At 53.0% G+C, this 17500-nt stretch overlaps 1 protein-coding gene across 1 annotated transcript in view; it reads left to right on the forward strand.

Annotated features, from left to right (window-relative positions):
* The window catches only part of zgc:158659 (uncharacterized protein LOC791141 homolog), a 166174-nt gene that overhangs the window by 62768 nt on the left and 85906 nt on the right, over nt 1-17500 (forward strand). Inside the window, exons 11-12 of the mRNA XM_045214037.1 lie at nt 237-368; nt 16872-16996. Of these exons, the coding sequence (XP_045069972.1) occupies nt 237-368; nt 16872-16996 (257 nt within the window). The remainder of the gene's footprint in view (nt 1-236; nt 369-16871; nt 16997-17500) is intronic.

The following is a 17500-nucleotide window of genomic DNA, read 5'->3' on the forward strand; positions in this document are numbered from 1 at the left end:
TCTGTATTTGTTAAAGATATACTTTTGAGCATTTTAAATGTTTTATTGGATAGAGGAGAGACCATTGGAAAGATGGATAGACACATACCGGTAAACGTGTCCTGTAGTCGGTGACAGTTGCTTTTGCTTCTGTTTTGCTTGCTCTTTGCGGTTTAGACAACTGCTGCTGTAAAAAGACATGAGATGTATTGACTGATTGATATTTGACCTCCTTTGATGTCTTCCTCACCTGGTAGGAGACGCCGCGTGTAGAGCTGGAGTTTTCCTGGTTCAACCAGGTGGTTCTGTTTCCTGATGAACAGCAGATAGAGGAACACGCTAACTGGACCATCTCTAGAGAACTGGGCTACAACTACTGTCTAGGACTGGTGAGAGAACTGGCCTACAACTACTGTCTAGGACTGGTGAGAGGGAGGGATACAACTACTGTCTAGGACTGGTGAGAGGGAGGGATACAACTACTGTCTAGGACTGGTGAGAGGGAGGGATACAACTACTGTCTAGGACTGGTGAGAGGGAGGGAGGGATACAACTACTGTCTAGGACTGGTGAGAGGGAGGGAGGGAGGGACTCAACTACTGTCTAGGACTGGTGAGAGAACTGGGCTACAACTACTGTCTAGGACTGGTGAGAGGGGGAGGGATACAACTACTGTCTAGGACTGGTGAGAGGGAGAGAGGGAGGGATACAACTACTGTCTAGGACTGGTGAGAGGGAGGGATACAACTACTGTCTAGGACTGGTGAGAGAGAGGGATACAACTACTGTCTAGGACTGGTGAGAGAGGGAGGGAGGGATACAACTACTGTCTAGGACTGGTGAGAGAACTGGGCTACAACTACTGTCTAGGACTGGTGAGAGAGGGAGGGGAAGGGAGGGATACAACTACTGTCTAGGACTGGTGGGAGAGGGAGAGGGAGGGGATACAACTACTGTCTAGGACTGGTGAGAGAGGGAGGAAGGGAGGGATACAACTACTGTCTAGGACTGGTGAGAGAACTGGGCTACAACTACTGTCTAGGACTGGTGAGAGGGAGGGATACAACTACTGTCTAGGACTGGTGAGAGAGGGAGAGGGAGGGATACAACTACTGTCTAGGACTGGTGAGAGGGAGGGATACAACTACTGTCTAGGACTGGTGAGAGATGGAGGGAGGGATACAACTACTGTCTAGGACTAGTGGGAGAGGGAGGGATACAACTACTGTCTAGGACTGGTGGGAGAGGGAGGGATACAACTACTGTCTAGGACTGGTGAGAGAGGGAGAGGGAGGGATACAACTACTGTCTAGGACTGGTGAGAGATGGAGGGAGGGATACAACTACTGTCTAGGACTAGTGGGAGAGGGAGGGATACAACTACTGTCTAGGACTGGTGGGAGAGGAGGGATACAACTACTGTCTAGGACTGGTGAGAGAGGGAGAGGGAGGGATACAACTACTGTCTAGGACTGGTGAGAGATGGAGGGAGGGATACAACTACTGTCTAGGACTAGTGGGAGAGGGAGGGATACAACTACTGTCTAGGACTGGTGAGAGAGGGAGAGGGAGGGATAGCAACTACTGTCTAGGACTGGTGAGAGATGGAGGGAGGGATACAACTACTGTCTAGGACTGGTGAGAGGGAGGATACAACTACTGTCTAGGACTGGTGAGAGATGGAGGAGGGATAGAACTACTGTCTAGGACTGGTGAGAGAGGAGAGGGAGGGATACAACTACTGTCTAGGGACTGGTGAGAGAGGGAGAGGAAGGGATACAACTACTGTCTAGGACTGGTGAGAGAGGGAGGGGGAGGGATACAACTACTGTCTAGGACTGGTGAGAGAGGGAGGGGAGGGATACAACTACTGTCTAGAACTGGTGAGAGAGGGAGGGAGGGATACAACTATTGTCTAGGACTGGTGAGAGGGAGGGAGAGGGAGGGATACAACTACTGTCTAGGACTGGTGAGAGATGGAGGGAGGGATACAACTACTGTCTAGGACTGGTGAGAGGGAGGGAGGGAGGGACTCAACTACTGTCTAGGACTGGTGAGAGAACTGGGCTACAACTACTGTCTAGGACTGGTGAGGGGGGAGGGATACAACTACTGTCTAGGACTGGTGAGAGGGAGAGAGGGAGGGATACAACTACTGTCTAGGACTGGTGAGAGGGAGGGATACAACTACTGTCTAGGACTGGTGAGAGAAAGGGATACAACTACTGTCTAGGACTGGTGAGAGAGAGGGAGGGAGGGATACAACTACTGTCTAGGACTGGTGAGAGAACTGGGCTACAACTACTGTCTAGGACTGGTGAGAGAGGGAGGGGAGGGAGGGATACAACTACTGTCTAGGACTGGTGGGAGAGGGAGAGGGAGGGATACAACTACTGTCTAGGACTGGTGAGAGAGGGAGAGGGAGGGAGGGAGGGAGGGATACAACTACTGTCTAGGACTGGTGAGAGAGGGAGGAAGGGAGGGATACAACTACTGTCTAGGACTGGTGAGAGAACTGGGCTACAACTACTGTCTAGGACTGGTGAGAGGGAGGGATACAACTACTGTCTAGGACTGGTGAGAGAGGGAGAGGGAGGGATACAACTACTGTCTAGGACTGGTGAGAGGGAGGGATACAACTACTGTCTAGGACTGGTGAGAGATGGAGGGAGGGATACAACTACTGTCTAGGACTAGTGGGAGAGGGAGGGATACAACTACTGTCTAGGACTGGTGGGAGAGGGAGGGATACAACTACTGTCTAGGACTGGTGAGAGAGGGAGAGGGAGGGATACAACTACTGTCTAGGACTGGTGAGAGATGGAGGGAGGGATACAACTACTGTCTAGGACTAGTGGGAGAGGGAGGGATACAACTACTGTCTAGGACTGGTGGGAGAGGGAGGGATACAACTACTGTCTAGGACTGGTGAGAGAGGGAGAGGGAGGGATACAACTACTGTCTAGGACTGGTGAGAGATGGAGGGAGGGATACAACTACTGTCTAGGACTAGTGGGAGAGGGAGGGATACAACTACTGTCTAGGACTGGTGAGAGAGGGAGAGGGAGGGATACAACTACTGTCTAGGACTGGTGAGAGATGGAGGGAGGGATACAACTACTGTCTAGGACTGGTGAGAGGGAGGGATACAACTACTGTCTAGGACTGGTGAGAGATGGAGGGAGGGATAGAACTACTGTCTAGGACTGGTGAGAGAGGGAGAGGGAGGGATACAACTACTGTCTAGGACTGGTGAGAGAGGGAGAGGAAGGGATACAACTACTGTCTAGGACTGGTGAGAGAGGGAGGGGGAGGGATACAACTACTGTCTAGGACTGGTGAGAGAGGGAGGGGGAGGGATACAACTACTGTCTAGAACTGGTGAGAGAGGGAGGGAGGGATACAACCTCCTGAGTGGCGCAGTGGTCTAAGGCACTGCATCGCAGTGCTAACTGTGCCACTAGAGATCCTGGTTCGAATCCAGGCTCTGTCGCCGCCGGCCGCGACTGGGAGACTCATGGGCGGCGCACAATTAGCCCAGCGTCGTCCAGGGTAGGGGAGGGAATGGCGGCAGGGATGTAGCTCAGTTGATAGAGCATGGCGTTTGCAACGCCAGGGTTGTGGGTTCGATTCCCACGGGGGGCCAGTATAAAAAAAAAAAAAATATGTATTCACTAACTGTAAGTCGCTCTGGATAAGAGCGTCTGCTAAATGACGTAAATGTAAATGTAAATGTAATACAACTATTGTCTAGGACTGGTGAGAGGGAGGGATACAACTACTGTCTAGGACTGGTGAGAGGGAGGGATAGAACTACTGTCTAGGACTGGTGAGAGGGAGGGAGGGATACAACTACTGTCTAGGACTGGTGAGAGAGGGAGAGGGGGATACAACTACTGTCTAGGACTGGTGAGAGAGGGATGGAGGGAGGGATACAACTACTGTCTAGGACTGGTGAGAGAGGGAGGAAGGGAGGGATACAACTACTGTCTAGGACTGGTGAGAGGGAGTGAGAGGGAGGGATACAACTACTGTCTAGGACTGGTGAGAGGGAGGGAGAGGGAGGGATACAACTACTGTCTAGGACTGGTGAGAGGGAGGGAGAGGGAGGGATAAAACTACTGTCTAGGACTGGTGAGAGAGGGAGGGAGGGAGGGAGGGATACAACTACTGTCTAGGACTGGTGAGAGGGAGCGATACAACTACTGTCTAGGACTGGTGAGAGAACTGGGCTACAACTACTGTCTAGGACTGGTGAGAGGGAGGGATACAACTACTGTTTAGGACTGGTGAGAGGGAGGGAGGGAGGGATACAACTACTGTCTAGGACTGGTGAGAGGGAGGGAGGGAGGGAGGGATACAACTACTGTCTAGGACTGGTGAGAGATGGAGGGAGGGATACAACTACTGTCTAGGACTGGTGAGAGGGAGGGATACAACTACTGTCTAGGACTGGTGAGAGGGAGGGATACAACTACTGTCTAGGACTGGTGAGAGGGAGGGATACAACTACTGTCTAGGACTGGTGAGAGGGAGGGAGGGATACAACTACTGTCTAGGACTGGTGAGAGGGAGGGAGGGAGGGACTCAACTACTGTCTAGGACTGGTGAGAGAACTGGGCTACAACTACTGTCTAGGACTGGTGAGAGGGGGAGGGATACAACTACTGTCTAGGACTGGTGAGAGGGAGAGAGGGAGGGATACAACTACTGTCTAGGACTGGTGAGAGGGAGGGATACAACTACTGTCTAGGACTGGTGAGAGAGAGGGATACAACTACTGTCTAGGACTGGTGAGAGAGGGAGGGAGGGATACAACTACTGTCTAGGACTGGTGAGAGAACTGGGCTACAACTACTGTCTAGGACTGGTGAGAGAGGGAGGGGGAGGGAGGGATACAACTACTGTCTAGGACTGGTGGGAGAGGGAGAGGGAGGGATACAACTACTGTCTAGGACTGGTGAGAGAGGGAGGAAGGGAGGGATACAACTACTGTCTAGGACTGGTGAGAGAACTGGGCTACAACTACTGTCTAGGACTGGTGAGAGGGAGGGATACAACTACTGTCTAGGACTGGTGAGAGAGGGAGAGGGAGGGATACAACTACTGTCTAGGACTGGTGAGAGGGAGGGATACAACTACTGTCTAGGACTGGTGAGAGATGGAGGGAGGGATACAACTACTGTCTAGGACTAGTGGGAGAGGGAGGGATACAACTACTGTCTAGGACTGGTGGGAGAGGGAGGGATACAACTACTGTCTAGGACTGGTGAGAGAGGGAGAGGGAGGGATACAACTACTGTCTAGGACTGGTGAGAGATGGAGGGAGGGATACAACTACTGTCTAGGACTAGTGGGAGAGGGAGGGATACAACTACTGTCTAGGACTGGTGGGAGAGGGAGGGATACAACTACTGTCTAGGACTGGTGAGAGAGGGAGAGGGAGGGATACAACTACTGTCTAGGACTGGTGAGAGATGGAGGGAGGGATACAACTACTGTCTAGGACTAGTGGGAGAGGGAGGGATACAACTACTGTCTAGGACTGGTGAGAGAGGGAGAGGGAGGGATACAACTACTGTCTAGGACTGGTGAGAGATGGAGGGAGGGATACAACTACTGTCTAGGACTGGTGAGAGGGAGGGATACAACTACTGTCTAGGACTGGTGAGAGATGGAGGGAGGGATAGAACTACTGTCTAGGACTGGTGAGAGAGGGAGAGGGAGGGATACAACTACTGTCTAGGACTGGTGAGAGAGGGAGAGGAAGGGATACAACTACTGTCTAGGACTGGTGAGAGAGGGAGGGGGAGGGATACAACTACTGTCTAGGACTGGTGAGAGAGGGAGGGGGAGGGATACAACTACTGTCTAGAACTGGTGAGAGAGGGAGGGAGGGATACAACTATTGTCTAGGACTGGTGAGAGGGAGGGAGAGGGAGGGATACAACTACTGTCTAGGACTGGTGAGAGATGGAGGGAGGGATACAACTACTGTCTAGGACTGGTGAGAGGGAGGGAGGGAGGGACTCAACTACTGTCTAGGACTGGTGAGAGAACTGGGCTACAACTACTGTCTAGGACTGGTGAGAGGGGGAGGGATACAACTACTGTCTAGGACTGGTGAGAGGGAGAGAGGGAGGGATACAACTACTGTCTAGGACTGGTGAGAGGGAGGGATACAACTACTGTCTAGGACTGGTGAGAGAAAGGGATACAACTACTGTCTAGGACTGGTGAGAGAGGGAGGGAGGGATACAACTACTGTCTAGGACTGGTGAGAGAACTGGGCTACAACTACTGTCTAGGACTGGTGAGAGAGGGAGGGGGAGGGAGGGATACAACTACTGTCTAGGACTGGTGGGAGAGGGAGAGGGAGGGATACAACTACTGTCTAGGACTGGTGAGAGAGGGAGAGGGAGGGAGGGAGGGAGGGAGGGATACAACTACTGTCTAGGACTGGTGAGAGAGGGAGGAAGGGAGGGATACAACTACTGTCTAGGACTGGTGAGAGAACTGGGCTACAACTACTGTCTAGGACTGGTGAGAGGGAGGGATACAACTACTGTCTAGGACTGGTGAGAGAGGGAGAGGGAGGGATACAACTACTGTCTAGGACTGGTGAGAGGGAGGGATACAACTACTGTCTAGGACTGGTGAGAGATGGAGGGAGGGATACAACTACTGTCTAGGACTAGTGGGAGAGGGAGGGATACAACTACTGTCTAGGACTGGTGGGAGAGGGAGGGATACAACTACTGTCTAGGACTGGTGAGAGAGGGAGAGGGAGGGATACAACTACTGTCTAGGACTGGTGAGAGATGGAGGGAGGGATACAACTACTGTCTAGGACTAGTGGGAGAGGGAGGGATACAACTACTGTCTAGGACTGGTGGGAGAGGGAGGGATACAACTACTGTCTAGGACTGGTGAGAGAGGGAGAGGGAGGGATACAACTACTGTCTAGGACTGGTGAGAGATGGAGGGAGGGATACAACTACTGTCTAGGACTAGTGGGAGAGGGAGGGATACAACTACTGTCTAGGACTGGTGAGAGAGGGAGAGGGAGGGATACAACTACTGTCTAGGACTGGTGAGAGATGGAGGGAGGGATACAACTACTGTCTAGGACTGGTGAGAGGGAGGGATACAACTACTGTCTAGGACTGGTGAGAGATGGAGGGAGGGATAGAACTACTGTCTAGGACTGGTGAGAGAGGGAGAGGGAGGGATACAACTACTGTCTAGGACTGGTGAGAGAGGGAGAGGAAGGGATACAACTACTGTCTAGGACTGGTGAGAGAGGGAGGGGGAGGGATACAACTACTGTCTAGGACTGGTGAGAGAGGGAGGGGGAGGGATACAACTACTGTCTAGAACTGGTGAGAGAGGGAGGGAGGGATACAACCTCCTGAGTGGCGCAGTGGTCTAAGGCACTGCATCGCAGTGCTAACTGTGCCACTAGAGATCCTGGTTCGAATCCAGGCTCTGTCGCCGCCGGCCGCGACTGGGAGACTCATGGGCGGCGCACAATTGGCCCAGCGTCGTCCAGGGTAGGGGAGGGAATGGCCGGCAGGGATGTAGCTCAGTTGATAGAGCATGGCGTTTGCAACGCCAGGGTTGTGGGTTCGATTCCCACGGGGGGCCAGTATAAAAAAAAAAATAAAAAATATGTATTCACTAACTGTAAGTCGCTCTGGATAAGAGCGTCTGCTAAATGACGTAAATGTAAATGTAAATGTAATACAACTATTGTCTAGGACTGGTGAGAGGGAGGGATACAACTACTGTCTAGGACTGGTGAGAGGGAGGGATAGAACTACTGTCTAGGACTGGTGAGAGGGAGGGAGGGATACAACTACTGTCTAGGACTGGTGAGAGAGGGAGAGGGGGGGATACAACTACTGTCTAGGACTGGTGAGAGAGGGATGGAGGGAGGGATACAACTACTGTCTAGGACTGGTGAGAGAGGGAGGAAGGGAGGGATACAACTACTGTCTAGGACTGGTGAGAGGGAGTGAGAGGGAGGGATACAACTACTGTCTAGGACTGGTGAGAGGGAGGGAGAGGGAGGGATACAACTACTGTCTAGGACTGGTGAGAGGGAGGGAGAGGGAGGGATAAAACTACTGTCTAGGACTGGTGAGAGAGGGAGGGAGGGATACAACTACTGTCTAGGACTGGTGAGAGGGAGCGATACAACTACTGTCTAGGACTGGTGAGAGAACTGGGCTACAACTACTGTCTAGGACTGGTGAGAGGGAGGGATACAACTACTGTTTAGGACTGGTGAGAGGGAGGGAGGGAGGGATACAACTACTGTCTAGGACTGGTGAGAGGGAGGGAGGGAGGGAGGGATACAACTACTGTCTAGGACTGGTGAGAGAGGGAGAGGGGGGGATACAACTACTGTCTAGGACTGGTGAGAGAGGGATGGAGGGAGGGATACAACTACTGTCTAGGACTGGTGAGAGAGGGAGGAAGGGAGGGATACAACTACTGTCTAGGACTGGTGAGAGGGAGGGAGAGGAAAGGATACAACTACTGTCTAGGACTGGTGAGAGGGAGGGATACAACTACTGTCTAGGACTGGTGAGAGAGGGAGGGAGGGAGGGAGGGAGGGATACAACTAATGTCTAGGACTGGTGGGAGAGGGAGGGAGAGGAAGGGATACAACTACTGTCTAGGACTGGTGAGAGAGGGAGAGGGAGGGATACAACTACTGTCTAGGACTGGTGAGAGAGGGAGGGAGGGATACAACTACTGTCTAGGACTGGTGAGAGGGAGGGAGAGGGAGGGATACAACTACTGTCTAGGACTGGTGAGAGAGGGAGAGGGAGGGATACAACTACTGTCTAGGACTGGTGGGAGAGGGAGGGATACAACTACTGTCTAGGACTGGTGAGAGAGGGGGGAGGGATACAACTACTGTCTAGGACTGGTGGGAGATGGAGGGAGGGATACAACTACTGTCTAGAACTGGTGAGAGATGGAGGGAGTAAAGGATACAACTACTGTCTAGGACTGGTGAGAGAGGGAGGGAGGGAAGGATACAACTACTGTCTAGGACTGGTGAGAGAGGGAGGGAGGGATACAACTACTGTCTAGGACTGGTGAGAGGGAGGGAGAGGGAGGGAAGGATACAACTACTGTCTAGGACTGGTGAGAGATGGAGGGAGGGAGGGATACAACTACTGTCTAGGACTGGTGAGAGAGGGAGGGAGGGAGGGATACAACTACTGTCTAGGACTGGTGAGAGATGGAGGGAGGGATACAACTACTGTCTAGGACTGGTGAGAGGGAGGGAGGGATACAACTACTGTCTAGGACTGGTGAGAGGGAGGGAGAGGGAGGGATAAAACTTCTGTCTAGGACTGGTGAGAGATGGAGGGAGGGATACAACTACTGTCTAGGACTGGTGAGAGATGGAGGGAGGGAGGGATACAACTACTGTCTAGGACTGGTGAGAGATGGAGGGAGGGATACAACTACTGTCTAGGACTGGTGAGAGATGGAGGGAGGGATACAACTACTGTCTAGGACTGGTGAGAGGGAGGGAGGGAGGGAGGGATACAACTACTGTCTAGGACTGGTGAGAGAGGGAGGGAGGGATACAACTACTGTCTAGGACTGCTGAGAGAGGGAGAGGGAGAGATACAACTACTGTCTAGGACTGGTGAGAGGGAGGGAGGGATACAACTACTGTCTAGGACTGGTGAGAGGGAGGGAGGGATACAACTACTGTCTAGGACTGGTGAGAGGGAGGGAGGGATACAACTACTGTCTAGGACTGGTGAGAGGGAGGGAGAGGGAGGGATAAAACTTCTGTCTAGGACTGGTGAGAGATGGAGGGAGGGATACAACTACTGTCTAGGACTGGTGAGAGATGGAGGGAGGGAGGGATACAACTACTGTCTAGGACTGGTGAGAGATGGAGGGAGGGATACAACTACTGTCTAGGACTGGTGAGAGATGGAGGGAGGGATACAACTACTGTCTAGGACTGGTGAGAGGGAGGGAGGGAGGGAGGGATACAACTACTGTCTAGGACTGGTGAGAGAGGGAGGGAGGGATACAACTACTGTCTAGGACTGCTGAGAGAGGGAGAGGGAGAGATACAACTACTGTCTAGGACTGGTGAGAGAGGGAGGGAGGGATACAACTACTGTCTAGGACTGGTGAGAGAGGGAGGGAGGGATACAACTACTGTCTAGGACTGGTGAGAGATGGAGGGAGGGAGGGAGGGATGCAACTACTGTCTAGGACTGGTGAGAGATGGAGGGAGGGAGGGATTCAACTACTGTCTAGGACTGGTGAGAGATGGAGGGAGGGATACAACTACTGTCTAGGACTGGTGAGAGGGAGGGAGGGATACAACTACTGTCTAGGACTGGTGAGAGAGGGAGGGAGGGATACAACTACTGTCTAGGACTGGTGAGAGAGGGAGAGGGAGAGATACAACTACTGTCTAGGACTGGTGAGAGAGGGAGAGGGAGGGATACAACTACTGTCTAGAACTGGTGAGAGATGGAGGGAGGGATACAACTACTGTCTAGGACTGGTGAGAGAGAGAGGGAGGGAGGGAGGGATACAACTACTGTCTAGGACTGGTGAGAGGGAGGGAGGGATACAACTACTGTCTAGGACTGGTGAGAGAGGGAGAGGGAGAGATACAACTACTGTCTAGGACTGGTGAGAGATGGAGGGAGGGAGGGATACAACTACTGTCTATGACTGGTGAGAGAGGGAGAGGGAAGGATACAACTACTGTCTAGGATTGGTGAGAGGGCGGGAGAGGGAGGGATACAACTACTGTCTAGGACTGGTGAGAGGGAGGGAGGGAGGGATACAACTACTGTCTAGGACTGGTGAGAGAGGGAGGGAGGGATACAACTACTGTCTAGGACTGGTGAGAGATGGAGGGAGGGATACAACTACTGTCTAGGACTGGTGAGAGGGAGGGAGAAGAAGGGATACAACTACTGTCTAAGACTGGTGAGAGATGGAGGGAGGGATACAACTACAGTCTAGGACTGGTGAGAGAGGGAGGGAGTGTCAGTGGGTGCTGTAGGTGGGTGTGGTGCAGGAATCAGATGCAGGACGCAGAAAGATAAGTCCAATAGACTTTAGTGAACAGCACACTCAAATTCACGAGTCAAACGCCCGGAGGCGAGAAAGTCCGCACACAGGCGAAAACCAAAAGGCGCACAAAACAGTGCGTAAATAACCTCCTAAACACAGAGGAGGAAAATACGAAATGCACAAGGCAAACAGTAGCGCACAAAACACGACAGCGAAACAATAACACACAAACACAGACACACACAACAAGAACTAAATAGAACACTAACGAGGACTAACTAGACACAGGTGTACAACATCAAGACCAAACCAAACGAACATGAAACATAGATCGGTGGCAGCTAGTACTCCGGAGACGACGACCGCCGAAGCCTGCCCGAACCAGGAGGAGGAGCAGCCTCGGCCAAAACCGTGACAGGGAGGGATAGAACTACTGTCTAGGACTGGTGAGAGAGGGAGAGAGGGAGGGATACAACTACTGTCTAGGACTGGTGAGAGAGGGAGAGGGAGGGATACAACTACTGTCTAGGACTGGTGGGAGAGGGAGGGATACAACTACTGTCTAGGACTGGTGAGAGAGGGAGGGAGGGATACAACTACTGTCTAGGACTGGTGAGAGGGAGGGAGAGGGAGGGATACAACTACTGTCTAGGACTGGTGAGAGAGGGAGAGGGAGGGATACAACTACTGTCTAGGACTGGTGGGAGAGGGAGGGATACAACTACTGTCTAGGACTGGTGAGAGAGGGAGGGAGGGATACAACTACTGTCTAGAACTGGTGAGAGAGGGAGAGGAAGGGATACAACTACTGTCTAGGACTGGTGAGAGAGGGAGGGGGGGATACAACTACTGTCTAGGACTGGTGAGAGATGGAGGGAGGGATACAACTACTGTCTAGGACTGGTGAGAGGGAGGGAGGGAGGGAGGGATACAACTACTGTCTAGGACTGGTGAGAGAGGGAGAGGAAGGGATACAACTACTGTCTAGGACTGGTGAGAGAGGGAGGGAGGGAAGGATACAACTACTGTCTAGGACTGGTGAGAGAGGGAGAGGAAGGGAGGGAGGGATACAACTACTGTCTAGAACTGGTGAGAGAGGGAGAGGAAGGGATACAACTACTGTCTAGGACTGGTGAGAGAGGGAGGGGGGGATACAACTACTGTCTAGGACTGGTGAGAGATGGAGGGAGGGATACAACTACTGTCTAGGACTGGTGAGAGGGAGGGAGGGAGGGAGGGATACAACTACTGTCTAGGACTGGTGAGAGAGGGATGGAGGAAGGGATACAACTACTGTCTAGGACTGGTGAGAGAGGGAGGGAGGGAAGGATACAACTACTGTCTAGGACTGGTGAGAGAGGGAGGGAGGGATACAACTACTGTCTAGGACTGGTGAGAGAGGGAGGGGGAGGGATACAACTACTGTCTAGGACTAGTGAGAGAGGGAGAGGGAGGGATACAACTACTGTCTAGGACTGGTGAGAGATGGAGGGAGGGATACAACTACTGTCTAGGACTGGTGAGAGAGGGAGAGGGATACAACTACTGTCTAGGACTGGTGAGAGGGAGGGATACAACTACTGTCTAGGACTGGTGAGAGAGGGAGGGAGGGATACAACTACTGTCTAGAACTGGTGAGAGGGAGCGATACAACTACTGTCTAGAACTGGTGAGAGAGGGAGGGAGGGAGGGAGGGATACAACGACTGTCTAGGACTGGTGAGAGGGAGCGATACAACTACTGTCTAGAACTGGTGAGAGAGGGAGGGAGGGAGGGAGGGAGGGATACAACTACTGTCTAGGACTGGTGAGAGGGAGCGATACAACTACTGTCTAGGACTGGTGAGAGGGAGGGAGAGGGAGGGATACAACTACTGTCTAGGACTGGTGAGAGGGAGGGAGAGGGAGGGATACAACTACTGTCTAGGACTGGTGAGAGATGGAGGGAGGGAAGGATACAACTACTGTCTAGGACTGGTGGGAGAGGGAGAGAGGGATACAACTACTGTCTAGGACTGGTGAGAGGGAGGGATACAACTACTGTCTAGGACTGGTGAGAGAGGGAGGGAGGGATACAACTACTGTCTAGAACTGGTGAGAGATGGAGGGAGGGAGGGATACAACTACTGTCTAGGACTGGTGAGAGATGGAGGGAGGGATACAACTACTGTCTAGGACTGGTGAGAGATGGAGGGAGGGAGGGAGGGAGGGATACAACTACTGTCTAGGACTGGTGAGAGAGGGAGGGAGGGAAGGATACAACTACTGTCTAGGACTGGTGAGAGGGAGGGAGGGATACAACTACTGTCTAGAACTGGTGAGAGATGGAGGGAGTAAAGGATACAACTACTGTCTAGGACTGGTGAGAGATGGAGGGAGGGATACAACTACTGTCTAGGACTGGTGAGAGGGAGGGAGGGAGGGATACAACTACTGTCTAGGACTGGTGAGAGGGAGGGAGAGGGAGGGATACAACTACTGTCTAGGACTGGTGAGAGATGGAGGGAGGGATACAACTACTGTCTAGGACTGGTGAGAGGGAGGGAGGGAGGGATACAACTACTGTCTAGGACTGGTGAAAGGGAGGGAGGGAGGGATACAACTACTGTCTAGGACTGGTGAGAGGGAGGGAGGGAGGGATACAACTACTGTCTAGGACTGGTGAGAGAGGGAGAGGAAGGGATACAACTACTGTCTAGGACTGGTGAGAGGGAGGGAGATGGAGGGATACAACTACTGTCTAGAACTGGTGAGAGATGGAGGGAGGGATACAACTACTGTCTAGGACTGGTGAGAGAGGGAGAGAGGGAGGGATACAACTACTGTCTAGGACTGGTGAGAGATGGAGGGAGGGATACAACTACTGTCTAGGACTGGTGAGAGAGGGAGAGAGGGAGGGATACAACTACTGTCTAGGACTGGTGAGAGATGGAGGGAGGGATACAACTACTGTCTAGGACTGGTGAGAGAGGGAGGGAGGGATACAACTACTGTCTAGGACTGGTGAGAGAGGGAGAGGGAGAGATACAACTACTGTCTAGGACTGGTGAGAGATGGAGGGAGGGAGGGATACAACTACTGTCTAGGACTGGTGAGAGAGGGAGGGAGGGAGGGATACAACTACTGTCTAGGACTGGTGAGAGGGAGGGAGAGGGAGGGATACAACTACTGTCTAGGACTGGTGAGAGAGGGAGGGAGGGATACAACTACTGTCTAGGACTGGTGAGAGAGGGAGAGAGGGAGGGATACAACTACTGTCTAGGACTGGTGAGAGAGGGAGGGAGGGATACAACTACTGTCTAGGACTGGTGAGAGAGGGAGAGGGGGGGATACAACTACTGTCTAGGACTGGTGAGAGATGGAGGGAGGGAGGGAGGGAGGGATACAACTACTGTCTAGGACTGGTGAGAGAGGGAGAGGGAGGGAGGGATACAACTACTGTCTAGGACTGGTGAGAGGGAGGGAGAGGGAGGGATACAACTACTGTCTAGGACTGGTGAGAGAGGGAGAGGAAGGGATACAACTACTGTCTAGGACTGGTGAGAGAGGGAGAGGGGGGGATACAACTACTGTCTAGGACTGGTGAGAGATGGAGGGAGGGAGGGAGCGATACAACTACTGTCTAGGACTGGTGAGAGATGGAGGGAGGGATACAACTACTGTCTAGGACTGGTGAGAGAGGGAGGAAGGGAGGGATACAACTACTGTCTAGGACTGGTGAGAGAGGGAGGGATACAACTACTGTCTAGGACTGGTGAGAGAGGGAGGGAGGGAGGGATACAACTACTGTCTAGGACTGGTGAGAGATGGAGGGAGGGATACAACTACTGTGTAGGACTGGTGAGAGAGGGAGGGAGAGGGAGGGATACAACTACTGTCTAGGACTGGTGAGAGATGGAGGGAGGGATAGAACTACTGTCTAGGACTGGTGAGAGATGGAGGGAGGGATAGAACTACTGTCTAGAACTGGTGTGAGATGGAGGGAGGGATACAACTACTGTCTAGAACTGGTGAGAGAGGGAGGGAGGGAAGGATACAACTACTGTCTAGGACTGGTGAGAGAGGGAGGGAGGGATACAACTACTGTCTAGGACTGGTGAGAGGGAGGGATATAACTACTGTCTAGGACTGGTGAGAGGGAGGGAGGGATACAACTACTGTCTAGGACTGGTGAGAGATGGAGGGAGAGAGGGATACAACTACTGTCTAGGACTGGTGGGAGAGAGAGGGAGGGATACAACTACTGTCTAGGACTGGTGAGAGATGGAGGGAGAGAGGGATACAACTACTGTCTAGGACTGGTGAGAGAGGGAGGGAGGGAAGGATACAACTACTGTCTAGGACTGGTGAGAGATGGAGGGAGGGAAGGATACAACTACTGTCTAGGACTGGTGAGAGAGGGAGGGAGGGAAGGATACAACTACTGTCTAGGACTGGTGAGAGAGGGAGGGAGGGAAGGATACAACTACTGTCTAGGACTGGTGAGAGATGGAGGGAGGGAGGGAGGGAGGGATACAACTACTGTCTAGGACTGGTGAGAGGGAGGGAGAGGGAGGGATACAACTACTGTCTAGGACTGGTGAGAGATGGAGGGAGGGATACAACTACTGTCTAGGACTGGTGAGAGGGAGGGAGGGATACAACTACTGTCTAGGACTGGTGAGAGGGAGGGAGAGGGAGGGATACAACTACTGTCTAGGACTGGTGAGAGATGGAGGGAGGGATACAACTACTGTCTAGGACCTGTGAGAGGGAGGGAGGGATACAACTACTGTCTAGGACTGGTGAGAGAGGGAGAGGGAGCGATACAACTACTGTCTAGGACTGGTGAGAGGGAGGGAGAGGGAGGGATACAACTACTGTCTAGGACTGGTGAGAGATGGAGGGAGGGAAGGATACAACTACTGTCTAGGACTGGTGGGAGAGGGAGAGAGGGATACAACTACTGTCTAGGACTGGTGAGAGGGACGGATACAACTACTGTCTAGAACTGGTGAGAGAGGGAGGGAGGGATACAACTACTGTCTAGGACTGGTGGGAGATGGAGGGAGGGATACAACTACTGTCTAGGACTGGTGACAGGGAGGGAGAGGGAGGGATACAACTACTGTCTAGGACTGGTGAGAGATGGAGGGAGAGGGAGGGATACAACTACTGTCTAGGACTGGTGAGAGAGGGAGGGAGGGAGGGAGGGAGGGATACAACTACTGTCTAGGACTGGTGAGAGAGGAAGGGAGGGAAGGATACAACTACTGTCTAGGACTGGTGAGAGGGAGGGAGGGATACAACTACTGTCTAGGACTGGTGAGAGATGGAGGGAGGGAGGGAGGGAGGGATACAACTACTGTCTAGGACTGGTGAGAGAGGGAGGGAGGGAGGGATACAACTACTGTCTAGGACTGGTGAGAGGGAGGGAGGGATACAACTACTGTCTAGGACTGGTGAGAGAGAGAGGGAGGGAGGGAGGGAGGGATACAACTACTGTCTAGGACTGGTGGGAGAGGGAGAGGAAGGGAGGGAGGTAGGGAGGGAGGGAGGGAGGTAGGGAGGGGAGGGAGGGAGGGAGGGAGGGAGGGAGGGAGGGATACAACTACTGTCTAGGACTGGTGAGAGAGGGAGGGAGGGATACAACTACTGTCTAGGACTGGTGGGAGGGAGAGGAAGGGAGGAGGGAGGGAGGGAGGGAGGGAGGGAGGGAGGGAGGGAGGGAGGGAGGGAGGGAGGGAGGGAGGGAGGGAGGAGGGAGGGAGGGAGTACAGGACAGACCAGTTCTTTGGTAATGATGGTGCTGTGATGCTGTTTGTGTTTCAGAGTAGCAGGCTGGCGTGTGACAGTAGTGTGTCAGCTGCGGATGGTGAGCAGCTCAGGTCCCTCTGTAGCAGAGATCCTCTCTATGAGCTGTCTGAACAGGAGAAAGACTTCCTCTGGAGACACAGGTAACTACTGGGGGTGGAGCTCAGGTCCCTCTGTAGCAGAGATCCTCTCTATGAGCTGTCTGAACAGGAGAAAGACTTCCTCTGGAGACACAGGTAACTACTGGGGGGGGTGGAGCTCAGGTCCCTCTGTAGCAGAGATCCTCTCTATGAGCTGTCTGAACAGGAGAAAGACCTCCTCTGGAGACACAGGTAACTACTGGGGGGGGGGGGGGTGGAGCTCAGGTCCCTCTGTAGCAGAGATCCTCTTATGAGCTGTCTGAACAGGAGAAAGACTTCCTCTGGAGACACAGGTAACTACTGGGGGGGTGGAGCTCAGGTCCCTCTGTAGCAGAGATCCTCTCTATGAGCTGTCTGAACAGGAGAAAGACTTCCTCTGGAGACACAGGTAACTACTGGGGGGGGTGGAGCTCAGGTCCCTCTGTAGCAGAGATCCTCTCTATGAGCTGTCTGAACAGGAGAAAGACTTCCTCTGGAGACACAGGTAACTACTGGGGGGGGTGGAGC

Source organism: Coregonus clupeaformis, unplaced genomic scaffold (assembly GCF_020615455.1).
Source record: "Coregonus clupeaformis isolate EN_2021a unplaced genomic scaffold, ASM2061545v1 scaf0188, whole genome shotgun sequence".
Lineage (NCBI taxonomy): Eukaryota > Metazoa > Chordata > Actinopteri > Salmoniformes > Salmonidae > Coregonus > Coregonus clupeaformis.